Source organism: Hemibagrus wyckioides, linkage group LG24, assembly GCF_019097595.1.
Source record: "Hemibagrus wyckioides isolate EC202008001 linkage group LG24, SWU_Hwy_1.0, whole genome shotgun sequence".
NCBI classification, from domain to species: domain Eukaryota; kingdom Metazoa; phylum Chordata; class Actinopteri; order Siluriformes; family Bagridae; genus Hemibagrus; species Hemibagrus wyckioides.
In genome coordinates, this window is record NC_080733.1 from 11,693,157 (window position 1) to 11,720,041 (window position 26,885).

Below are 26,885 nucleotides of genomic sequence, written 5' to 3' on the forward strand. Positions count from 1 at the left end.
TCTTGTTGCATTAAAAGGAATTGGAATCTGTGAAAATGGTAAAGTATTAAACAGTGTCCTAGATTAAACCTTTCTGAAATGTACAATACTATTCATTTGTTACTGATATGTAGCGACTGAGCAGATACAGATGAGGAGGAGAGAGCTGGACAGATAAATGACCAAAGTCTGCATTGGTCTCTAGTTGAATGGTGTTGTGGGTAACTTGGGAAACTGGTAAACTATGTAAGAATAGACCTTTTCTTTTCTTTTCTTTTCTTTTTTTTGATAACTGATGGCACTAAGAATTTAGAAATATTAATCTGCAGTCATTTAGGATGGCCTTTTCCTTTAAGATTTCTTTATCGCTTTAACTTTTAGCCTATAGGTTTTTTATTTTTAAACATTTTAAACAAAATAAAACTTGCCAATGAGTCAAACGAGACAGTTCTGATTGTACTTACTGACTGAAAAGAGTTGGAGCCAATGGGATACTCCAGTGTGTGTGAGTGAAACAGAAAAAGAGGAATTAAGCATGAAAAGCGGAAGCACATTTCTCATCAATTCATCTTAATCAAGAATTGCAGAGTGTTTATACAGCTTTACGGTCAGCTCAGGCTTTTAGCAGTTTGGCCTTACTCACATGTACTTTATTGCCAAAGGTTTTGGGAACCCCCTCCAAATCATTGAATTCAAGTGGTGTTTTTCAGGAGCTGGGCTTGGCCCCTTAGTTCCAGTGAAAGGAACTCTTAATGCTTCAGCATACCAAGACATTTTGGAGAATTTCATGCTCCAAACTTTGTGGGAACAGTTTGGGGATGACCCCTTCCTGTTCCAGCATGACTGCACACCAGTGCACAAAGCAAGATCCATAAAGACATGGATGATCGAATTTGGTCCTGACCTCAACCTGATAGAACACCTTTGGGATGAATTACAGGGGAGACTGTGAGCCAGACCTTCTCATCCAACATCAATGCCTGACCTCACAAATGCGCTGTTTATTCCCATAAACACACTCCTAAACATTGTGGAAAGCCTTCCCAGAAGAGTTGAAGCTGTTAGAGCTGCAGAAGGGCAGGCCAACTCCATATTATGTTCATGTGCATGTAAAGGCAGACGTCCCAAAACGTTTGGCAATATAGTGCATCACTGATAACTTCTGCCATATAACATCCGATTCTACATCCTGCATTACTTCCAGTAAACACTAGATGGCAGTGTAAAACTGACCAATACCTACATGTAGCCCCACCTTCTGCCTGGTGCAACAGTCTCGTGTTGGAATGACAGGACAACTTAAGTCTGTTCCTTAAATCATAAACATTCATTTGTTAAGCCTTCACTTAAAAAATACTTCAGATAAAAAAATACTAACAGCTCAATGTGGAGTCAATACACCCTGAAAAAGAGGGTTCCTCAAGGCTTCTTTTGTTTCTTTAGTCTAACCCATTCTTTAGCTTCTACTGTACTGCATGGACACTCTGTTGTACAGCTTTACACAGAAATATTTTCTGATAAGTTCTGATGGACAAAAGGACACAAAAGACAGTATTACAGAGGTAACCTTTAGGAGGGATTTTACTCACAGCTCATGGTGGCCATGATCGGTGGCCACGATTGCACCCTGCCTGTGCAATGTTTTAGAAAAAAGAGAAGAAAAGAAAGAAAAAAAGGAAAAAAAGAATATTGGACCAAATGAATACAGGATAGAAACCTGCTTTATGACATCAGATAAACTATAGTATAAAAAAGACCTGTGGGGCTTTCACATTTTCCTCTTTGACTTTTTCATAGTACCATAGTGGTATTTTTATGATGATGATGATGATGATGATATTCTATTGCTGCTGATGCTAACAAACATTTCTAACAATTCTAACATTTAATTTTAATCCTGTGATTTTTAATACAAATAGTGAAAAAAAAATCTTCCAATTTCAATCAGTAGCTGGTTTGGATTCTTAATATTAAATAATCAGGACCTTAAAAACCTCTCATGACTCTTATAAATGTATGTGAAATACATATTTGCTGAATACGTCTTATAGTAAAACAATTATACTATCTAAAACTCTGATAAACTCCGTGGCTATTTTTTAATTTATTGCCTTAGAAAATGCAGGGATTAATCTTCCTAGTCAATATTAACAAGTTAAATCACTTGTGGCAGTCTAGTATTTTGTATTCAGCAAAAACAAAACATGGTCCAAGGCAGCAAATGAAGTGCAATTAACTCCCCCCCTGTAGTGAAGGTATTAATATCATAATCTTTTAATTAAATCAGCACACACATTGTTGCTTTACTTTCTCAGATGAATAAACACGCAGTAACACACACGGTGTAGTAAACAGCTGCCAAAAAAAGTCTTTTTCTTTATTATTTTGTGACCAATAAATCAGAGCGTCTCTGAAAACGTCATACTTACACCAAAGGAAACATCAACAGCGGCACTGACGAGCACCAGGACATTGTCACTGTAGCACAATTTACAATGGCAGTCTCTATGTACACACGGCTTCAAATAAAAACAGAAAATACCCAGCACAGCCCGTGAGTGAGAAGATAACAGTCTGTAAGTGTCCTCTTTTAAGAGGACCAGAAGAGAGGAAAAAAAAGGTGCAATAAGACAGGGCTTCCCAAACATTTAACACCAAGGACCCCCTTTTTTTTTTTAAGAGAGCTAAAGAAAGACAAGAAGTAAGAGAATTAACAATAGAGGTCAACTACAGGACAGGATAGTTTTAGAAACCAATGATGGAAAATCGTTCTTTAAATTTCGTCTTAAAGATTTCAACACTGATTTCTCTTCATGGTGTATAAGCCCTGTCATTTGTCTGTGCCCTGTATAAGCCCGGGGGATCCTCGGCTCAGTTTGGGAACCGCTGCAACACAATAAACACTGAGACATTGTACACATAATAGCAAGTGCTTTCATTTGCAAAAGATATTGCGGTAACCGTAATCATCCCGGATCACGAAATAAGCATCTCTGACACTGTCAACTCTTTCATCACTTAATCCACCGTACCTCTGCGGTTTGAGTTGCATAATAACACGAACTTAATAAGTATTATCGGTTTAGGTGTAGCCATGAGGCTGTGTGCGCTGAAAACACGACATTGCATAATTGCGTAGGATAGAAAGGGGGAAAAGTTACATAGTGCGGCGAGGAATTTGTCGGGATTAAGATAAACAGCACAGCAGGAAACGTTTTGGTTTACGGTAAACATGTGTTGCTGCTAGTTTTAGTAGCAATTATTGTCATCAATTAAAAACCTCTGAACCTTACACACTCTCGTCTGCTCGTTATGAAAGCTGAGAGACGGCGGAGTTGAGAGAAAATTACATCCAAGGAAATGAGACGAGCTTTCTGTAAGATTCCTCAGGGATCCCGGCAGCATGCGCGTGAATGTCGACCTGTAACCCATATGACATGTATGCATATGAAGAGTTATTAGAAGACTGTGGCACACTGATCTCAAGAGAAACAAGATTTCCCCAGCTGCTCTCACTTCCTGACAGTATTTAACTAGAAAAATGACATTATTATTATTATTATTATTCCAGAATGCATAATATGTACTATAATTGAACAGCTATGGTAAAGCTAAGGCTCTTTATATGGCAGACATTGCTTAAAATAGCCAGCTTGAGTTGAGCTTGACTTTTAGACTTTAAATGCGTTCACAGTGGACTAATCTGAAGCTTTAAAAGGTCCTATTGTGACTCTGCACGTTGATAAAGCATTCCTGTGGTTAACTTTGCCTGGCGATGCAGCATTTAAAAAAAATAAAAAAATCCTATAGCACTCTTTCAGCTTAGTGTAATTGTCAGATATTGCCAAAACATGTTAAGAGTGAGGGGAATTATAGGGTGCAACCCAAAAACTCCAATTCAGCAGTTCCTAAACTGGGATCTGGGGACATCCTAGGGTCCAGGATAATATACATAATATGATTTTATTATGAAAGCTATTATATTATATCTGATATTGATTTCTCACAGTTATTTAACTTGTCATTTTAAATAAAATGGCTTTAATCCAAACCTCAAAATATAGAAACAAGTCAGCTTATAAATAATGTTAACTTGATCTTGTTTGGTCAGTGGAAAGTTCTGAAATTGTTCTTTTTGGCTCCAATAAACAGGGAGAATATTGTACACAGTTCAATATGGAGTCTAATATGTGACTAGTTGCAGTATATTCAGAAAATAAATCTGAGGGAGCTTTAGGGGAAGGTATTTTACAGGTAGATTTTTTTGAAAACTCCTGCTTTAATATTTATTTATTTATTTTTTTTTTACATTTCTTGATCCTACATCCTTCACTCCATGGCATGGCGATTGAGTCGATCAAAGCTTGCCATCTTTAAGGACGTGTCAATCTCTGAAAACGCTCAGAGGAATCAAGAGAAAGGAGAGAGGAAGCGTCTAGGCTTTTTCTGTTGTATCACAGTATAAATGCTCCAACCATCAAAAAAGGTAGTTAAAAAAATCAGATAATAATAATAAAAAGCAATAAAAAAAAAACTAATGATAGTGATAAAGATCCAATTAATGTTAATAAACAATTGGTAAGAATAAAAAAAAACTATTTAAAAAAAAATAAAAACCATAAAAATAAATGAAAAGGTGTAGATTAGACGTAGAGACTACGAGAAATTGGAAATGAAAAGTCTTGAAGAGTTTCTTCCAAATCATTTCTTTCAGCCGGGAAATCAGGTCTGTTACCCAAATGTGAAATCATCTGAAATATTAAACGACTGTGAAAGATTTTTGAGTTAGTGTTGTAATATTTCATAGAATAGTTAAGTTCAATGGGTGTTTGGATTGTATTTATACAACAATGCGTGAATTTCTCATGAGGTTTTCCTCCGAATTGGACAGCCTGCATTTATCAGACCCTGAGTGAGACCTGCAATACAATTTTAAGCTTCAATTTCCTAACCACTGAACGACTGTATCGAGTTGACAGTGCTGGAGAATTGTAGGCTAAAAGAATCTTTCTTGCAGTAATGACCCACACATATGGTGTCCAATGATGCCAATAATAAACCCTCAGCAATAAATGACATAAACAAAGCATGATTATGTAACTGTATCCTATCTGTGGGATGAGATCCACTCTGCGACTGACAGATTCACGGTTTGGGAAGTCGGTATTTAATTCGTTGTCCATCTTCTATGGCTTTAAAATTCTATTGCCTTCACTTTACCTGGCATGTAGTAATGACAAAACATCCTTAATTCATCTGCGTTTGTCGTATATACTCAGTATACCCCTGTGTGCACTTTATATGAACCTCTCCAGTCCACTGAGTCCATATACTTTCTCGAAAAGAGACAGCAGGAACGAAATATAAAAAAGAAAGCACACTTTGGACTGGCTACTGAGCAAGAGCAGGCAGTTGCAATTAAAGTGGATGGTGTGGTCTTGTGTTTGATCGAGAGGATTGAAGAACGCTGATGTACTTTCTCTCCACTCTCATCTTTTATCAGTGGCATCTGCAGGCTTTCATGGCAGCCAGACTATTTGTTTATTGCCACATTCCCCTCTGCCTCCATGTGCCATAAAATCCCCCAATTTGTGTCGCCTGCTAAATATAGAGCAGGCGTAAAAAATATCTCAGGGAATTCTGGCGTTCTTCCCAGACCTGCAGAATGTGGCACATGAAGTATGTGGTACGTCAGCCAATCAGAGCTCTCTAACCCTAAATTCAGCGCACTCACTTTCCACGCTGCGTCCAAGAGTCCGGCGCACAATTAGATGAAACTATGAAACTATGACCTAGAAGCCACAAGAAATATCAGGCTGAGAATTGAAAATCCGTTCTCGCCACATTGTTCAGGATTCCTTACAATTATCCCATAATGCACTGCAGCCTGCCTGCCCTCTGGATTTTAGAGACAAAAGTACACAGTATACACATTTAAAAATTCAGATCGTATTTCGGTCTTCTTCTTTTTCTTTTCTTTTCTTTAAGCATGCACATGCAGTATTAAAAATACAGTCAGAGTATAGGTTTAAAAAGTGTAAAAATCCAGTGCGACAGTCTTTGAGTTCTTGAGGTTAACATGGTCATTGATTAACAAGAGCAGTGACATAATTCATTACAGAGCACCGAGCCTACAGTTTGCATGCGCCGTTAGCATTTTGGGGAGGGGGGGTCAATTTCAGCAATACATCATAGATCGTTAAATATCATTAACCCCCTGTGGACAATTTATCCCAAATAAGTGCTTTTTTGGTTTAATTCAAACAAATGCATCGACTTATGGTCCACAAGTAAGTTTTTTAGATTTAATGGGGTTGCCATTTGTTGAAAAAAATTCCTCCAAATGGCGTCAATCTACATAGAACAATATAACGTGTGCATGGCTATACCATTTCCTGTAAGGCTTGTGTTTCTGACTACAATGAATGATCTCACTGATGTAGCATTGTATAGGAATAAAAGGCTCTTGGGTTCCCAAAACGTAGACATAACAATCCAACTGAACTGTCCATGTTTTGGAAACCAGATATTAAAAACCCAACAAGGACAAAAGTTCTACAGTACTGCAGTTGAAAGTCGATTACAAAATACAGTCAGGAAGGAAAAAAGACACCTGTTAGCAAAACACTTCCACTAGAAAACGAAAGAAAAGCGAAGAGGGCTCCAACAGCCACTGTGTTTTTTAATTGGTACAAAAAACGGAGAACTCAGATAAACTGACACCAGATACATTCCTTTTGCTTTCTATATATATATTTGTCCCCCCACATACATACATACACACACACACACACACACCCCACTTCACCTCACCAAGGCACATTCAGGCTCCAGTGTGTCCCTAAACACTACATTCCTGAAAGCAGAGCCTCACGTCTGCTCCACAGCGCAGCAACGAAACACTCAGACCCGCTAACACTGAGCGTCCTCGAAGGGACCTGGAGGCCGCTTTGTTGGTTGAATGCATTGCAGAACTCGTATCACAAGTCCTATTCTGCCTTTTTTTAAAGGCACTACCATCACAGCTATGACTCAAAACAACCAAGACAAATCGCTGTATTTCACAAAGCCAATACGATGCAGCTCATTTCAAACGCATGGCTCACGGCTCGGTCTTCATTTCTAACCCAAACCTTTACGCTCAAATGCGCTCATCTGTAATCTTAACACACACACTCGTTTAAAGAAGGGATACATCGATACAGATACTGCTATCGGTCTGATACAGCGCTGCTCATTGTTTAACAGAGGGCGCTGGATTAACAAAGGTATTTGTAAAAGTGGAGCGGTGAAGCAAGCGCTCACAAAGAGCACTTCAATTCCGTGAGCACTGAGACTGCAATTCCTGATCCATTTTATGTCACCACACTCGCTGATACTCGAGCCGCCTGCAGGTCTCGACTGTCCTTATACTCTAATATGAGACGACGTTTAAAAGCTGAAGCATCTTGAACTTAAAACCCGGCGCAAGGAGCTAATTTCTAGCAAAATACACAAAGCAACCTGTATAAACAGAGCTAAAAATGTTCAGTTAGGCCCTGATTGCTTAAATGCTGCTGTATGTAAGCTATGTATTTAGTACTGATATTGAAAAGTACTGAAAAAAGAAAAAAGCGGTATCCCTAATTTAAAGAGTAACGCAACGTTCACACATACAGTGATTTTATCGCTGCAAGTCTTCAGTCACTGTACTATAAAGATGTCAGTAGGTTGCCATAGTGATAATGTTTAGAAGTGGGCGGAGCAACCAGCAATCACTTTCTGTAAAAATTAAAATTCTGGAGGGAGATTTACTGTTTATGTATAAAATTTAGCAGTGTATATATGCATTGTATCGTACGAGATGAAGAACGGACGTCACGGATCACGTGACTCTAACGTCTTCACTTGCTTTGGGCGTCGCTGCAAACAAGGTTGCACTTTTCTCAACTGTTGTGTCACGGGACACGCCCACATTGCCCATGTCGCAAAAAGTCAGCAGCTCTCTTCGATAATAAATAGTCCTCTGTCTGTTTTGTCGCAGTATGTGTGAACGCAGCATGACAAATGTTCCTTGTGATCTAAAAAACCTTCAGTTTCCTCACAGCCAAGCTTTTACCAGCGTCTCTTGCGGTACATGAAACCAAATGATCTGCACTCACACACTTTCTCCTCTAAGCGTGGAGCATTTCTGAAGGCAATATATATATATTTACGATGACACGATTCGAAATGTGTGTTAAAATTTACATACATACAGCAATGTAGTCACACAGTCAGGATAAATAAATAAACAGTCATATTGTGACTGGTTATATCTAGGATATTATACTGTTTTATACTGTAAAAGGGAAAGCATGATGATTGTGACAAGAAGTTCATCTGCTGTTTAGACAATACAGGTTTTATACTTTACAACAGGAGCTGTGTGTGTGTGTGTGGACTGCTAGTCTGGCATGTGCAGCTATATATGAATACTGTATCTACAGGATATGAAATAGGAGTATAGTACAGAACAACAGGAAGTAAAGAGGATAAGAGCAGTGATGCGGCTTCGGGATTTTACTCGACTGCTCTACAATGTAATAGGAACTGTGTGTAGGAAAATAAGCACCCCTAACAAACCCAGAAACCGAGTGTGATCCAGCCTGTGGGACTCGAAACGAACAACATACTGCATTTTTTTATGTTAGGATATCACTTATAAGCACTGTAATGTCCAGGGATTAGTCTTTATACATAGGACAAAGAAGCACCTCATTACTTCATAGTAATCATGATGGAAAAATTTTTTTTGAAGGGTTTTTTTTGTGTGTAAACAACAGAGCGAGTCAGCCTGCCCCTCACAGTAACACTTATAGTAATAAGATAACAGAAGCAGTAAAGGGTTTAGACAAGCTGTAGGGTCTAGGATTTAGTTTTGGACCTAAGTTATCAGTATGCTGTTCTTCTTAAACCCTACCACATTCTTATACACATTTCTGTAACTATATACAATGACAGACGTGTGAAGCTTCTAAGTAAAGCTGGGGAGACATGACGAACGTCCTAATTACCTTATATGGCAATTAAAATAAAAATAATAATAAAAACAACTCAAAGACAAATTTGTCCTGGTGTTGATTTCCATGTTACATGAAACCTATTGAGCTTTAAAAACTGCAGATGAATTAAACATAATAAAGCAGCTTCATGTAAAACCTTGTAAAGAGCAGATGTAAGGCGGTGGCCACTTTTAAAGAGTGTTGCCATCTGCTTTGCTTTTTTTCTCCATCATTACGGCGTTTACAAAGTCGAAAAAGTTCAGCTTGTCAAACGAGTGCCTTTTTTTATTTTAAAACCTCTTGACCCAATACGAGGTGAGAAAAAAATCTGTCTTGGTAATACTTGTTTACAAGCATACACCAACCAGACATGACATTATGACCGCCTGCCTAAAATCATGTTGGTCTCCCTTTTTGCTGCCAAAACAGCCCTGACCTGTCCTGCACTGTGTGTTCTGACACCTTTCTATCAGAACCAGCATTAAGTTCTTCAGCAGTTTGATCAACAGTAGCTCGTCGGTTGGATTGGATCCCACGGGCTAGCCTTCACTCCCCACATGCATCAATGAGCCTTGGCTGCCCATGACCCTGTCACCGGTTCACCACTGTTCGTCTAGCCATCACAGTTTGGCCCTTTATCAAACTCGCTTAAATCCTTACCCTTGCCCATTTTTCCTGCTTCTAACACATCAACTTTGAGGACAAAATGTTGACTTGCTGCCTAATATATCCCACCCACAAACAGGTGCCACGATGAGGAGATAATCAGTGTTATTCACTTCTCCTGTCACTGCTCATAATGTTATGGCTGATCAGTGTAAGTAGACTTAAGACAATGACACTTATGACACTTACTGTATGCTCTATACAATTAAACTGCACAAGCAGCTCCATTTTTTTTTCGTAGTTTGAAAACTCTTGGTATATACTAGCAAGCATTACTGTTTTTTTTTCACTCGGTTGCTATAAAAAATAAGGCCAAAGTTGTTTTATTCTGCTTTAGAAGCTTGTTTTCAGCTTGAAGTACCAAAATCAAAGCCTTTTTATCCTCATACTGCTATGAGGATAGTGTGTAGCATTGAGAATATACTACAGTATTGCAGGGTGACCTAGACAATTATGACATGCTGAACATCATAATGCTGCTGCAATGCAGAAATGGAAATATACCATTTTTGTAAATAATGTCAATTAAACATGTTTATAAAAAACAAAAACAAAAATAAATCACCACCCAGCTCTACCTAGAAGTCTTAACCAGTTGTAATGACTCTGGCGCTCGGCGTGAGAGTGTGTGTGAGTTCAACATAGCACTACGTCAAGGCTCAAGAGGATATGCTGATACAGTGTTTCTGTATTCTGATATTTCAGAAATATATACACAAAAAAAGGAACGAAAAAAAATTCATTTAAAAATTGAGTGTGAACGTAAATTGTAGAGTTTCTACATTTTCTTTAATAGACTATAAACTTCACATAACATATAATGGCAGTTTCTTGAACCTTAAAGTACTGTGTACTCTGTCAAAACATCACAAAAAAAATGGAGCACAAGGATTCGGGTAAAAGAAAATGTTTAACATTCTGTTAGACTTTTCACATCTTCATTCACGTTTACACCCGGTCATTTCCTGCTTCTTGAATCGGGATTTGTAGCCTGAGAAGATTTTAAACACATTCTTTTACATTTGGAACGGAAAGGTTCGCTGGTTTGAAGTCGGATCATTGTATTAGGTGAGATAGGTATATTCAGCTCATTAAACAGCTTCCTGTGCTCTTTCTCATTTCTTACTTCTTTTAAAGCGGCTTCAGGAAGAGTGTGAAGGGGAAAAAAACCTTTTAAATTGGAATTTCAACTCAACAGAATATGATACAGCTGAGCTGATTTACAAGCCGAGATAGGGTTCGAATTGTAAAGGAAAAGAGTATGAGAGAGAGAAAGAGAAAGTGAGAGTGTGTGTGTGAGAGAGAGAGAGAGAGAGAGAGAGAGAGAGAGAGTGAGACAAAGGGTAAGTGAGAGTGTGTATGAGGGAGAGAGAGAGTGAGAGACAAAGGGTAAATGAGAGAGAGTGAGAGAAAGAGTGAGAGAGAGAGAGAGAGAGAGAGAGAGAGAGGGTAAGTGAGAGTGTGTGTGTGTGAGAGAGAGAGACAAAGTGTAAGTGAGAGAGAGAGAGAGAGAGAGAGAGAGAGAGAGAGAGTGAGAGAGAGAGTGAGAGAGAGAGAGAGAGAGAGAGAGAGGGTAAGTGAGAGTGTGTGTGTGTGAGAGAGACAAAGTGTAAGTGAGAGTGAGAGAGAGAGAGAGAGAGAGAGAGAGGTCCAATTAATACATGCTAAATGTAACAGAACTAAATCATATTGGATATTGGACCTAAATTAATCTGAATCGTATTAGATCAGTAACAAATAGAACATGTTACTGTATTGTTTTTTTACTCTTACTATTATATACAGTCTATTACGATGTGTTTCATAAAGAATGAAATCAACACCCCTAAGCTTCAGCACTGATGGTCTGAGAGTGTTATGGTGTAGTGTATTGAGTCAGGGTTTGGTTGTGGCTTGGAGATATGGACTTATTTACACTTGGATTAAATGTATCTCTCTAGCTAACTTCACATTAGCAGAACGTTTTCTGAAGATTCTAGAAAATGATTTTAGAAACATTGCAGCAACATTTTTTACTTGTAGCATGCTGACAGACATTTTGGATTTTTGGGGATGCTGCAGAAGAAACGTTGCAGGAACGTTTACTTCTGGAATTTTGCTTTAGCCTTCACAGAATCTGTTGAATTTTTTACTGAATGTTCCAACAGCACTGTCTAAGACCTCCTGAGAAATCAGATTTAAATCTGTTTTATATTCATGCATTTACACCTTACGGAAATAATCCTGATTCAGATCCTGGAACACATAAAAGCATGAAATGACCAGGTGTAAACAGCGTCTCGGTTTGTGTGAAACGCTTAACAATTCTCAGTGTTTTAATATTTAGCTTAAAACTACACACATAAACATCCTGCAGGTAGAAGAATAATGGGCTGTTGAAGGAGACTGTGGTATATATATATATATATGTGTGTGTGTGTGTGTGTGTGTGTGCTGGTGTTGAGCTGTACTTGTTTCTACAATACTGCATCGAAATCTGGGGACAGAACCAGCGCCAGAGAACTTACAACAGCAGCCGTTTTCTTCTTGCATAAAAGTCCATCACTGCTGGAGTCACGCCTGTGATGAACCCCAGCAGGACACAGAATACCGAAAAGTTTCAACTGATCTTCATCACCTGGAGCAGCGCAGAGAAAAATCCCATCCTGATGCGATCACTGTGCAGCACAGTTACACAATCTTCTCAAGGACAGACGACAAACAAAACACACTCGAGTGCTTCCAGCTCGTACCCACTGTGCGAGCTCCCGGGGGCCGACTGGAAAAGTAAGTGCTCTTTCTTTTTATTACTTCCTATTTAAAAGGTGTGAGGTCAGGAAAAAACGGGTGCAGAGGGAAATCTTTTAACTGCGTCTCTTTAAGTGTTTGGACGGTTGCTCTGCAGGTGGGACTGCTGACCTGTCCGTTAATGAAGGAGGGAGGAGGAGGTCATTGGACGCAGGCTCATCTGAGCGAGTGTGGCTCGGTGGCTTACACGGCTGTTATCTGCTGTCTGGGTGTTTATTAACATAGCAGTCATGCACAACTGAGTACAAAAAAGAAAAAAAAAAAAAAACAGAAATGGCACAAAGAATCCATTTTTTTGGTTGCAGGTAGATAGATATACGTCTCCTAAAAAAAAAAAAAAAAAAAACGAAGAAAAAAAAGACCTTCGCTGCTTTTAAACATAGCTGCTGGTTTTGCTTTCGCTGAACGCATCATCCCTGAAAGAAATGACACACATATAAAACAGAGATAGAAAACCTGTCCCTCCCTAGTGAGTGTAATTGCTTGTGACTATACGGAAGAAAAGCAGTGGCTTATCCTTATCCATCATTTTTTCGATCTATTTCCACCAGGGGGCACGCTCCTCCCCAAACACACACAACCACAACCACCACGCAGTCTCTCTGAGCGAGGGTGGACAGTCTCAAGTGTGGTTGGCAGTTGGCGCTAATGTTTATCCCTGCTGAAAAGCAGAAGTGGAAAAGTGTTCATGGAAAACAAGGATCTTAGTCTGTACACCATTTTGTAGCACTCTTAAGTGTTTTTTTTTTGTTTTTTTTTAGATAACAAAACCCAGGCAATGATTGGACCCATGATCTTTGGTCCCTCCATGACTTACACAAACTGCCAAATGTATCCAAAAAAAGCTTTTTTTTTCTTTTTTTTTGCAATATAGTGCTACTCGCCTTCCTCTGAGATTTTGGCAAGTGCACTGGGAATGTTTGAGGAGTTTTGTTTCAGATCCTGGGTCCAGGCCAGGACGTGGAGGATTGTGGGAATTGTGGTGTTGAAGGCTGCAAGTAAAGGCAGCCCCGCCCCTTTTTCCTAGGCAGCTCAGTCCACAAACCTCTGGCAGGCTTTCTTCCAGCGGCAGGCCGTGCACCACATGTCTCGGTTCTCCATTCCATACACCTTTCGGCACTTCTTACCCTCACCTCGGGACTTCCTGCTGCACCGACAGACACCCTCAATTACCAACTGACACACTACAACCGTGTCTTCAATATCTGTTTTCTTTTTTTAAACAGGATTGGAAAAAATGAATCATTTTGAACTTATTTAATGTAGAATATTAAACTGTTGTACCTGAGGGAGCCAGAGGCTCGGGGTAGAGACGAGAGCACTGGGATGGTCTGCGAGCGCTGCTCACTGAAGCCCTGTGTCTGACTGTGAGTGGGAGAGGCCTGCAAAATAAATCAGCTCACTACTGCACACAGTCTACAAATATTAGCCATTTTAGTAACGTGTAACATTAAACAGACATAATATAACTATAATTTAATATAATGTCATGCGGTAACTATGTTTTTGTCAGCTTTATGAGTGTAATGGCGAAGTAAATGCATTGAAACAAAGGGTGTGAATTTTAACTGCCTTTAAAAATGCTTTATAGAATGGAAGAATTTCCAGCACAAGTTGCGCTTTAGGACTTAAAAAATATAAATTACCATCTGATCAAATTCTTTCTTCTTCAGGTAACATGTCCTGACTATCATAGACATCATAGCGACTTAGTGAGTAAACCATGCAATATTAGCTCCTTTATTCTCTGAAAAGAGTTGGAGACACTGTACTTTGTGTGTGTGTGTGTGTGTGTGTACTCACTGGGGCTCCAGTGAAGGTGACGGGTGGGGACTGCCAGGAGATGCTGAAGCTGCTGCTGCTGGAGGGGGTGAAGCGAGCTGAGCTGGTGGATGGGATGGAGACTGGAGCTGTGGCCTGTGGAGAGACAGCAGGAGCGTACTCACACACGAAGCTCTTATTACACTGGAACAGCTTACAGCTGATAGAACAGCACTGAGTGATGGCTGAGAGTGCTCCCTGGGGTCTCTAAACAAGAGATGTCTGTGGTCCAGTTGTTTTTAACCGTACCTGGACTGCTATGATAATATCAGGTGAAATTTTCACTGTGATGATTCGAGCAAAAGCTTATGAAAGCTGTATAACTTGGCATAGAACATGCTTTCTGTCCAATTTTGCTATTTGAGTTAACAATCACCTTTCAGGTGACTGGTAGGAGAGGGGAAAACCAATTTTAGTGTGGTGTAATTTTCCACAGCAGTGAAATTTTCCTAATGTGGGTGGTGCACATGTTTGTGTATTACAGATGTAATACAGAGAAATATTAAATGCTTTATTGAATGTCAGTGTTTCAGCCTGTGTGTGTGTGTTCTGGCAATGGTTAAAGTTCAAATCACATGAAGCGAACACAGTGCAGTAATAAAAATCTTTATGTGAGCCTGTGACTGTTCAGAATAATCAGAAAAGAAGTGTAACTGAAAATATAAAAAAAATGACTGCTTAATGTGTAAGAAGAAATTAGTCCCTGATGGAAGGTACCGTTTTTTTCCAGGAGACTTTTAATCTTTTGGAAATGTATAATCTCTGTTTAACCAGTGAGCTTCACATCCTCCCCCTGCATGCATTAGAATATAAACCACTCACTTCCGCAAAGTTTTCAGCCCTTCGAACATGTACACCATCAAAATATTTTTCATTTTCCATGGCATATTTTCTCACTGACTTCCTGTAGAGGTTGTGCATAACAAATACCCGAATCGAGATTTCAGTATTCAAATACCGGCTTACAATTTCTGGCCATTACACATTATTTCATCATCCAGGGAATAATATAAACTAGGGCAGCGTGTGTCGTGTGTGACTGTGAGATCTGTGTGGATGGAAATACAAATCAGGATAATTAATGGTTTAATAAAGCACATATTATGATGACATGTCACAAGCACTTTTTAGGCACTTTTTGTTTTTTACAAAAATGAAGTGAAAATGAAGCGCCTGTAGCACTTACAGCAGCTTGTGTGAAGCCTATGTATGGACATTACTGCATGATGTATCTGAATAGGGGCACTAGGGATACTATTACAATAAAACAATAAACTGTGATAAACATTAAAATGTATTTATTTACTCTCTCTTGCTCTTTCTCAGTATATATATATATATATATATATATATATATATATATATATATATATATATATATATAAATCCCAAACACTAACCCTGAACCTAACCATAACCCTAATCCCAAACCCTAACTTTAAACCCAAACCCGTAACCCTAAACCATAGCCCTAAACCCTAACCCGTAACCCTACCCTAACTCTAAACCCAAACCCGTAACCCTAACCCCAAACCCAAACCATAACCTCAAACCCTAAACCATAACCCTAAACCTAACCCTAACCCCAAACCCTAACCCTATACATACATATATATATATATATAAACCATTCGATGTAACAGATTTTGTGTACTTGGCTTCAGTCATTTTGGAGCAGAAAAACAGCAAGCAGTCGTATCACAAACACAAACTTTATACTTTACTCTGACTGATTCTGAGTGACTGAGTGACGCACTCAAGGTCTGAGTGTCTGCCAGGATTAAACTGGAAAAAAAATCATGACTAATTTCCGAGTTTGAGGGGAATTTCCTGCTTTACAGAGTTTTGCTTGTGCATAACACTGGCAGAGAAACACCACTTGTAACTAAAACAATTTGCTCTTATTGAGTGTAAACAAGCTGTAAATGTATTTGTTACATCAGAGCATAAGTTGAAACAAGAGACATGTTTAATTCGTTAATTATTTCAGTCACTTTATGATAATAAAACATTATCAGTGCAGTAGCTTCAACATAGGTTTATCTGGTGGTGTTGTCACAGGAATTGTGTAAGGCTCATGTGAAACAGCATGCATGCCCAACCTACAGGCAAAACAGCTGAGACAGTCGATCTTTTCGGTCATGACCAAGGGTCGCGCCTCTGTCAGATAAGTTCAGTCAGTGTGTACAATGAGTCTTGTTCGGGTTAATTCGGGTTCACAGAGAGACATTTCCGGTGAATCAGTTCATGCACATGAAAAAATAACAAAACAGAAAGGATTACTAGCTGTTGAACACGTCTCGAGCTGTTTGCTGTTTGCTTTAAATTGCAGCGTTACAAGGCCACACATTTGAGCAATCCATACACCCAAATGAACAGAGTAAATAAATCTGAAAGAATCGTTTAACTGAGCCAACTCAAATGATTCGAGTCACTTAAAGGACATCAATTTCAATTGTAACGACTGATGACAAAGTACCGTTGTTAATTTGCTGTGATTTATGTGAAAGTCCCTGCTATCGCTTAATATGTGTTTAACATTCATACACTTGTTCCAGGACTTTTTAAGCACGTCTTTTAGCTTTTTTTATTTTCAAGGATTACTCAAGAGACTAGCTATACATAAGACTACATGAGAGATTGCCAGATGCCAGGTTGAGGCCTGTGTGAATGAAATTCCTGTGCTGGGGCATGTCAGTGTTCACTAAATCTAAATGTTTCATAAACTTATTAATCTTTTCCACTACTTACACATCAAAAGTTTCAACTTGACACCTTTAAGCACCGTGAATATAAACTTTGACAGATGTAAGTGGACGATACCTGGTAGGCGTGGTCAGCATGCACCAGGTAGAGTGCACTGGGGGCGGAGCGACTGAGAGGGGTGGAGCTGCTGCTCTCGCTCTTGACTCCGCCGGTGCTGCTGGAGGTTTCAGTTCGTCTGTGTTCGGTGGCAGGTGGAGGAGACATAACAGACGGAGACGCAGGGGACAGACTGCTCAGCCCGTCAGCCACCGAGTCTGTATTCAGCTTAATCTCAGTGTAATAGAAATCCTCTTCTCCATCACTGCACTCCGAGTCACAGTTCCGCCTGGGGGGCAGGGGAGAAAAACAGGGAAAGGCTATGACACCATCCCATTAGCATACTGATTCAGTTGGCTGCACTGCTCTAATTGCTCTGAGAAGCAGAACTGCACTTTCCTTCAAGAATTATTTGCAAATTAGTGTCAGTTTAACAGGAACTGTATGCAAATACAATTACAAATGCAGTGTAATGCGCAGTGTATTTCATTACAACTCTAAAGAAAATCTCTCATGTGCCTTGAGTATAACATAAAGCACTTAAAATGTCCATTAAACCATCTGCCAGTCAATGTGCTATAGGAATATTAAAATGAAATTAGGTTTTAAAACTGTAGCTTGTGATGCCTTACGTTAGGTTTCGCTCATATAACAAGCTTTATTGCTCTATTCAGATTTTTTTTTTCTTCCAGTTTAAATCTATCTGCATAATTTCCATACAGACAGGTGACAAATCAAAGAATAAACCGGTGTCTTTGTTTGTCTAGCATGATTTGAGGCCACTTGTCCCTTAAAAGCAAAAGCGTCACTGAAAATAAACATATATTTCTTCTGACTGATCATGTTTATCCTGTGATAAAACATTTCTTTTTAGAAGAGAGTGGTCTCTTCCAGGATGAATCCAGCGCCATCCAGAGCCTTACTGAATGATTCATTGAGGATGAAAATGATGTAAATCATAAGTGGCCTTTATATTCACCTAAGTAAACACCTAATGGGGGATTTTGCAGCAACGTGTTAGACACTATCAACAAAAAAACACCTGAAGGAATATCTTCTGGAGTAATGGTGTTCCTCACACTGGTACAGACTTGTTGAGGCACAGTGGAGGTATTCTGGTGGCTCATGAACGCACAATACTTGTTTTTGTCACCCATCTGTGATATAGACATATATACTGTATCTGTCAATAATATTAACAGAGCTCTGCTGTAAAACAACCCACTTGAATACATCTTCCAAATAATATCAAATGCACAATCCATACTCGACGTCAAAAATAAACAAACCACCAGCACAGAGCCTTCATCACAAGGATGATTTTCTCCTGTGGTTGACTGACAGCTGAATAGCTGTTCACTATTATAGCAGTGAAAGACCTGTTTTGAGAGATATCACTGGTAATCTTCAATTTCTTTTCCCCAAATGACACCCTGCCAACACCGGATGATAAAGACACTGATATGCACATAAAGTATGAAGGTGTGCCAAGTGTAATGTAAAAAAAAATATTTCCAATCTGGACCCAGTTTCCCGAAAGGATCATGAAGTCAAGATAATTTTGAACCGATCCACAGAATGTTTAATGTGTTGCTCGCTGTACTGTTTAACAATTTTTGTGTTATGATGCTTTGGGGAAATTCCGTCCTGGCTGTTACAGTCACATCACCACATAATGGAGATATGGGCAGCTCAGACGTTTGTGTTCACATAGCTCTTTAAAAACAATCTGTGTAATATTCAGGCAAAATGTGAATCAGTTACTGTAAGAGAGTAAGTTACCGTAAGCCTTCGTCTTATATAATTGATTTTAATCAGGATCAACTGTAAGAGAAATCTGTGTTTCTTACACGGAGTGACGAGTGATCCAAATGGTTTTTTCTTCAGTTACATGTAGATTTTTTTCCCCTGATAAATTACAAAAGTGCAAATTTATCAGCACCTTAGTTATGTCTACATTTAGATGTATTAATTTATTCATTTAGCAGATGCTTTGATCAAATTAGGAAAAACAAGCAAAGCGATATATCAAGCAGAATTAATTGAGTTCTAGAGAAGCAAAATGCTAAGAGTAGAGGTATAAGAGCTGAAAATGCAGATTTTTCTTTGGAGTAGGGATAAGTCAAGGGGTTAGTTAAATAATCAGAGAAAATCTGGATCTTTAGCTGTTTTTCTCTGACGATTCTGCTGTCAGGACTGAGGCAGGACGTTCATTCCTTCATTGGGAATTTGCTGAGTATGAACACATAAGAATACTTATTTCTTATGATTTTATAGTTATAGAGTGTTCAGCTTAAACCCACTGCACTCGCACTGAAATGTTAATACAATGTGTTTGACTGGTGTTGCATGTGCACATATTTTTCCGGGATAATTAAGAGGCTGTAGTCTATGATATAAATTAATTTTTACCCACCGATATTTTCCCAAAGTGACCTTTGGCTCCAGCATTTTCAGTATCATTATTCTACAGGATGTGAGCTGTGGGTTGATATAATTAAATTTTCCTTACCCATCATTACTCCAGCTCTGTAGTGCTTTCCCTGTGCTAACACACCTGACTGAACTCATGAAAGGTTTCTGTAATTATCCAATAAGCCTCATTGTGTGTGTTGAAGCAGAAATTGGCTAGTGCTTTGACCCTCCTGGCACGTTCTTCACCAAATCTCAAGAATCTTCAAAATAATCTTCTGCTAATAGTCTACTATGTTTTGACGCACTGGGTTAAAGGGAAATGTGCGAATTCTCCTTTTTATCATGTGCAGCCTTGCGTGTATCATGTTCGTGATAATAGGCACATCTGATTAAAGCACGAAAATTGATTTCAATTAGATATTGCCTTTATGAGGAAAACTGTCCACGATAAACCAGGGGAAAACAATAACAATGTTACTGTGTGTATGTCTGGTGCTAGAGAATGCTAAAAATGTTCATTTTAACTGTGTTATATTTCATACGAGTGGAAATAATCCATGTGCTCAGATCATGGAGTCTCTTTGCTGCAGCTATTTCAATGTGCTTTGTCTTTTGGAAATAGATTCTGAAAGCAAGTTAGATCCTGTCCCGAGGGAACAACTACTCAGTAACACGGTGTAACATGGAGTTTCATTTGGATATCTTTTGATTATACTGTATAAAGCTACCAGTTAAAAAAGAAGTGAATGTTTTTTCTGATAGTGTTTTGAATGCTGATAAGGAACTTCCTGTGCTCATGTATATTTGTCTAAGAACGGCTCTATATTCCGGTTTGAATGCTATTTGAATATTCATGTTATTCCTGTATACAAGGGCACATCAGAAGGATGTTTAGTTATCTAACAGAAGTCTACTGATACAGGTTTCCAGATTTTATGTAGCTGAATATCAAACAGAGCTCTACTGGCTATATAGAACCCTATAGTAACATCAGACACTATATATGCACCATATGATCACAATTTGCTGACTAATAAGCTGTTCAGGATTCAGCTGAAGTGTCTGCAGCAGTCAGCATTTTATGTATTGAACCGTTTTAAGTATAATTTGTACCTGATTAAGTCTGAGTGTTCTTACCCGAGGTGTACGGTGCGGATGTGTCTCTGGATCCCCGCTGCAGTACTCAGCACCTTGCCGCAGTTCTTCCACAGACACTTGAACATCACCTTCATGGAGTTCTGCTCGAAAAACACACAAGTGTACAGTGATACCACTAATCCATTCTGCTTTTCCTTTGCATGCTAAGCTTAACAAAGACATGAAAGCCTGAGGAAAAAGAAACACTTTATCATCCTCGTCTTCCATTAGCTATCAGAAGTGCGGACAGAAATAGACTAGAACACACACACACACACGCACACACACACATGCACACACACGCACATGCACACACACACATGCACACACACACATGCACACACACACACATACACAGAGCCCAAATTTCTAAAGCTCTCATTCATTTGTAATTGGTGTGTAGTCAAAGTGACACTACATATACATGTATGATCAATACTGACACATCAGCGTGATGGTTTCTGTTTTACATTTTAGATTTACATTTACAGGAAACAAATTCCTTGTATTTTGTACACTGACTCTTTACAACCTGTTCCTTCCTTATACCACAGCACTGATGCATCCTCTATTCTGATTGGTCAGAACATACTGTATAACAGCAGCTCTATCAAATAACAAGCATAACCTCTTTTAATGGATAAAATTGGCATATTGCTGTGGTATCAGAGGAATAAAACACTTTGGGACGTGACGTTGGAAAATAATAACTTCATGGCAGTAATAGTAACTCTGGCTTTGCTAGTCGTTGTTGGTTATATTCTAATAACAGCATGTCCTGTCTGGGTTTTATTCCATAATCTAACACTTTTCTCCACCTGGCTGCCTGCTGTTATGATGGGGTTATGTGTTTACTTTGTCAAGGCACTAATTTCATTTCCATAAGGAGGTCTTTGTTGTAGTTTGGTACAAAAAGCAGATCATGTCCTCTGAGAGCAGGAACAATAACAAAGCAAGTCCCACTGCCAAAAGCCAACATTTAATTAACCACTGAAAACCACCAAAACACAATTACTAATTATAACACACTCCAGAAAAAACGCATAGTGAAAACATTCTTAATATAAGTGACCTTATGTTTTATTAAATATTTTATTACATCAATTTCTAGACATATTTACAAAAAATTCAGGTATTTAAGCCACTTTATTATTATCTGCCACCATCTCCAACATGATAGTAATAATTATAATTATATTATGATTGTTATCTTTATTTGTATCACATACATTACTGCACAGTGAAATTCTTTCTTTGCATATCCAATCTTTGGGGCTGGGGTCAGAGCACAGGATCAGCCATGATACAGCACTGCTGGAGCAGGGGTTAAGGGCCCAACAGTGGCAGCTGTGGCAAGCCCAATCTTCCAGTCAATGACCCAGAGCCTTTACCACTTGAGCTACCACCTCCCAACAGAGCAAACAACAACATTAATAATAATAGTTGCTATTCTTCTATATATTGTTGTTGTTCTTTAAGCTGCTCCCGGTTTGGGGTCACCACAATGGATCATTTGGTCCGCATGTTTTGATTTGGCACAAGTTTTATCACCGGATGGCCTTCCTGACACAACCCTTCCATTTATCCCGGGATTGGGATAGGCACTGAGGGTTAACTCTTCAGTGGCTGGGTTAGCGCCCTGCCCGGGAATCAAACCCGGGCCACGGCAGTGAGAGTGCAGGATCCTGCCGCTGGACCACCAGGAGGCTTTTGTCTTTTTCTTCTTCTTCTACTTATTATTATAATGTGTTAGAACTATTAGCAAAGTTGTTAGATATTTAGTATATATTCACTAGTGTCCATTGGTTATTATGTTTGTGGGTTTTTCGTTTTTTGCAGTAATCTGACAGCTCAGACTACTTCTGTACATACGGCTGATTTTTTACACCATGGAACTGCAGGGGTTTTGTGGTATTTTGCAGTAAATGTCATAGAGATCCTTTCTAATAACAAACTTTCTATTTGCGGTGAACTTTATTTATACACCAACATTCATTACACCAAAAATAGAGAAGCAGGACATGCACAAATGATGTGGTTTGCTCTAAATATTCTGCCCCCATGTTCCAGTGACGTTGGTTTACAGAGATCAGCATGGAAAAATTATTATTTTTTTTTAGACCCAGAATGATACAAATGATCAGAAATACCAAAACTAAGCTAAAAGTTCTGTGATGAAACTGATTACTTCACGCTTGTAGCTACATATCTTACATATCATTAGTATGACTGTAGTTATTCAATATTTAATAGTTTTAATAAATAAATAAATAAATAAATAAATAAATGAATGAATGAATGAATGAATGAATGAATGAATGAATGAATGAATGTAATTTATTATAATAACTAAATAATAAAATAAGACTTAACCGTTTAAAAGAAGTTTTTTTTTGTGGTTGCTAAATTGTTTACTCACAAACAAAAATTAAAAAATCTTCACTGGCATGTTAGATGTTGCAGATATGCTAACGACCCTGGAAATGAAATTTAATGTCAATTTACTTTAATTTTCCAGATTAAAGAAATTTAATCCAGATTTAATTCAATTCATATATATATATATATATATATATATATATATATTTTTTTTTTTTTAATCTGTTACCAAACTCATTAGAAGTCAGTATATCAGTATAATATGGTTAGGGTTAGACAGGATAGTGATTAGTGAATTCAGCAAAATACGAGTCTATATATGAGTATAAAAAAGTCAAATAAGCAATAATGCATGTCAAATCAGCATGAAAGTAAAATATGAGTCAAATGAGGATCAGTATGATGGAGTCAGATTAGTATTATTGATCAAATCAGCATAATGCAGATCACTTGTTTACATACAGACATGCACGTACAAATCTTTTAATATTTTGGGCATCATTAAAGGGCATTAATACTCTAGTTAAAAGCCCAATAACTATACACATTCAATAATGAATAGAAAAACCTGGATAATAATGGGTCATGATTTCCACTGCTGTAACAAAAAAAAAAAAATCACAGACCCAATGGCTATTCTTCATAGACCCCTGGGAGTCACTGGTCCCCACATTGGCTTGGGGGGCATTATTGATCTGGTTAAATCTCTAAATGGCTTCAATGTTGATATGGGAGGTTATTACAATCATTTATTTTAACACCAGGCACTTGTATGCAGGGTTCCTGTGTAATTAAGCAGGACAGATGACTGGGTTGTTAGAGGATAATGACAGCATGGATATGACAAACACCAGCACTGATGCTGTCCTAGAATCCTGCAGCTGTGATAAGACCCTGGGACAATAGTGCAGATAAAAGAAGGCATTAATTCCTGCAAGCTTTCTGTCTGTGTGTAGAAGAGGGAGATAAAGTAGATGAGAGTGGAGAAAAAGAAGGGAACGAGCGACTTTCTCACTCAGCTATCACTGAATACATCTCTGTATGTGTGTGGTGCACATTGCTGCTTCACACTGCATCTCAAACCGCTTCACTGGTGTCTCTGGATGCAATGAAAACTTCACACATTGAAGAAAACAGCAGCAAACACAGGATGTGGCGTTACCCTCACCCACCATTAACATGGGCTTAAACATAGAGATGTAGCTCTCACTTCACCACACTATACTGAGAAGGTAGGGCTCTTTGTGCATAATCACACACACACACACACACACACACACACACACACATACAACTCTGTTACAAGAACAACAATAACATTTCATACCACAACACTGCTAAATGCATAACTTTGATTAGTCAAGGCATTGACTGGTTTTCTGTAACAGCAGATCTGATAGCAGTGTCTTCAAGGCCATGGTACTGTTTCTATTGTAACCCCTAATTCACAGAGAGATACATTGCAGGTGCTCTACATAATCTAATTCTAATAATAAAGAGGTTAAACATGTTATTTAACAAGAATAATTGTCAAACGTGATGATGTTTATTTAAGGAAGGAGTCTCCCGTTAGTAAGCTGTTTCTTTACGTTTTCCACCACGACACACAATGTATTTTTGTCGTATTATTTTTGAGAAAAAAGTGATTTAAGAACTGTTTATATCTGAAGGTAAGTTGATAACTGGAATTAACTTGATGAAAGGTAATCAGTTGATAAGATCATAGAGTACACCGGCAAACTGCTGTAGTATAAGAGGAATAAAACACTCCAGGACATGCTGTCAGAACAGGGTCCAGAAAGGGACAGTAAAGCAACTGGTCTCAGATTGTTATTAGATGTAGTTAAAGTACATTAGGACATGGGAGCTGACCTTGCGTTTGCGGGGAATGGGCTCATCAAACAGCAGACTGCTAGTGTCCTGCTCGTCCAGAGTGTCGTCCTGCGGTCCGCTGAGGCTGGACATACGGAACGGTCTGAAACTGTCGGCTGAGAGCGGAGGAGACGGAGTGGACGGGTTGGACTGGTCACTTGGAGCACTCCAGCTCCAGAAACCACTGCTGCTGTAACTGGATGGAGTGAAGCCTCCATCCTTCCACGATCCATTCAGACCGTCTGCAGGAAGAGAGCAGGTCAAGGCCTGGTCATGGACAGAGCTGCTCTGATTCTCATAGATACCACACATATGCTGCCTGTTTAACCTGAAATTTAATCTGAAGCATCACATTCTTGGTTCCTGTTCATATTTTAATCAGAATCAGTTACTTAAAATACCGAGTTCCTCTTTTTCATGATTTTTCCATCGAAATCTAAATATATTCTCACTTTTGCTTTAATTAATAATAGTGTAATGTTTTACCATGCAACTTTTTACCATGCAACTTTCTGACTAACATTTTCACTCCAATCTAATTCTGATGGTTCTGATAGTAATACACTATATAGCTAAATGTATGTGGACATCTGACCATAACACTCATATCTGCTTTCCCCTTTGCTGTTATAATAACCATCAGATTTTCAGTAGATGTTGGAGCGTGGCTGTGGGGATTTGTGTTCGTTCAGCCACAAGAGCATTAGTGATGTCAGACACTGATGCCAATGGAGGAGCTCTGGTTTGCAATTGGCGCAAGTGGAGTTGAGGTCAGGGCTTTGTGCTGGACACTCAAGTTCCAGTCCAGACTTGGCAAACCATGATTTCATGGAGCCTGTTTTGTGTACAGAGGCACTGTCAGGCTGGAGCAGGTTTGGGGCTCGTAGTTCCAGTGAAGGAAAATTATAATGCTATAGCATGCAAAGACATGAATCCTACACATTTGTATGCTTCCAACTTTGTAGCAACATTTTGTGGTAAAACTGCATATGGAGGTGATGTTCAGGTGTCCACATAGTTATGACCATGCAGTGTATCATATTAATGTTTGTGAAACATAAAGCCTTTGGAATAATAAAAAGACTCCCTTTTTACCAGTATACAATTAAACAGTCTAGTCTTTTTCCCCTTAGGTTATGTGGTTACTGTATGTCAAGAGACTACTGTGTTTCCCAATAAAGTGCTATGCAGAAGCCATCATCACATGCTATTTTTTTTCTTGACTCTTGAAGCAAAGATGCTTGCAGGAATAACAGAGCAGCAAACCTTTTAAAAAAGCAAATTAATATTTAGTTAGACCACATTTGTCTTAAAAAATACAGGCATCAGATGGTAGGTTTCTCCTGCATCTTAAAGAAATTGCCACAGCTCTTCTGCAGACATGGGCTTTCAGTTGCTTCTCTCTTTGTAGGCCCCAGAAAAGTGGTACTTTTATATTACTTTTAAATGGCATATAAATTAGATTGTTCTAAATACCAACAACAAATGTAGGGAGTTTAGGATGGTTGCACAATACAGTTCCTAAACAATATTAACACAACAAAAGGTAAAAGTCATGCAGAGGGGTCAACTTCAGTTCAGTGTCGGGGCTATATAAGAGCAGAAAACAGGAAATTGCTGAGCAAAAACCACACAGCGCTGTTATCTCTGTTGCTGCTGTATGAAAGAGACTGAGCAGATGAGCAGAGTTTAAAACAGGACTGCAGACTTACCGCTAACTTTAACTGGAGGACTGCGTACTAGAGGACTTGTAGACAGACTAGTTAGCACCATGGCTGCAGTTACTTTGTCCATGTCTACCTCCTCATCTGATTTCCTGTGTAAAAAAAAGAAAAACACTCATTATCACATTTGTTTTGCATTCTCTGAGGATTCCCTTTTCTGAACAGTCGTATCACAGAACCATTTGTTATTATGATCATTTCTTGCAGTAAACCATCTATGGGTCTAGTCCAGAATTCACACTGGTGTGCATGTAGAACAAAGAACAAGGACCTGAAGCAG

General features: G+C 38.7%; 1 protein-coding gene across 2 annotated transcripts in view; it reads right to left on the reverse strand.

Annotated features, from left to right (window-relative positions):
* Positions 1-2,322: 2,322 nt before the first annotated feature.
* Positions 2,323-26,885, reverse strand: part of znf704 (zinc finger protein 704) — a 59,144-nt gene continuing 34,581 nt past the window's right edge. Inside the window, exons 3-9 of one of the 2 annotated variants that reach the window (XM_058377789.1) lie at positions 26,594-26,697; positions 24,882-25,123; positions 20,631-20,731; positions 17,100-17,367; positions 14,259-14,372; positions 13,740-13,837; positions 2,323-13,599 (exon numbers count right to left, since the gene is read on the reverse strand). In XM_058377789.1, coding sequence (XP_058233772.1) covers positions 13,488-13,599; positions 13,740-13,837; positions 14,259-14,372; positions 17,100-17,367; positions 20,631-20,731; positions 24,882-25,123; positions 26,594-26,697 — 1,039 coding nt within the window. In that variant the 3' untranslated portion in view covers positions 2,323-13,487. Of the gene's footprint in view, positions 13,603-13,739; positions 13,838-14,258; positions 14,373-17,099; positions 17,368-20,630; positions 20,732-24,881; positions 25,124-26,593; positions 26,698-26,885 lie in introns of both variants that reach the window. The other variant, XM_058377788.1, reaches the window with a different exon arrangement.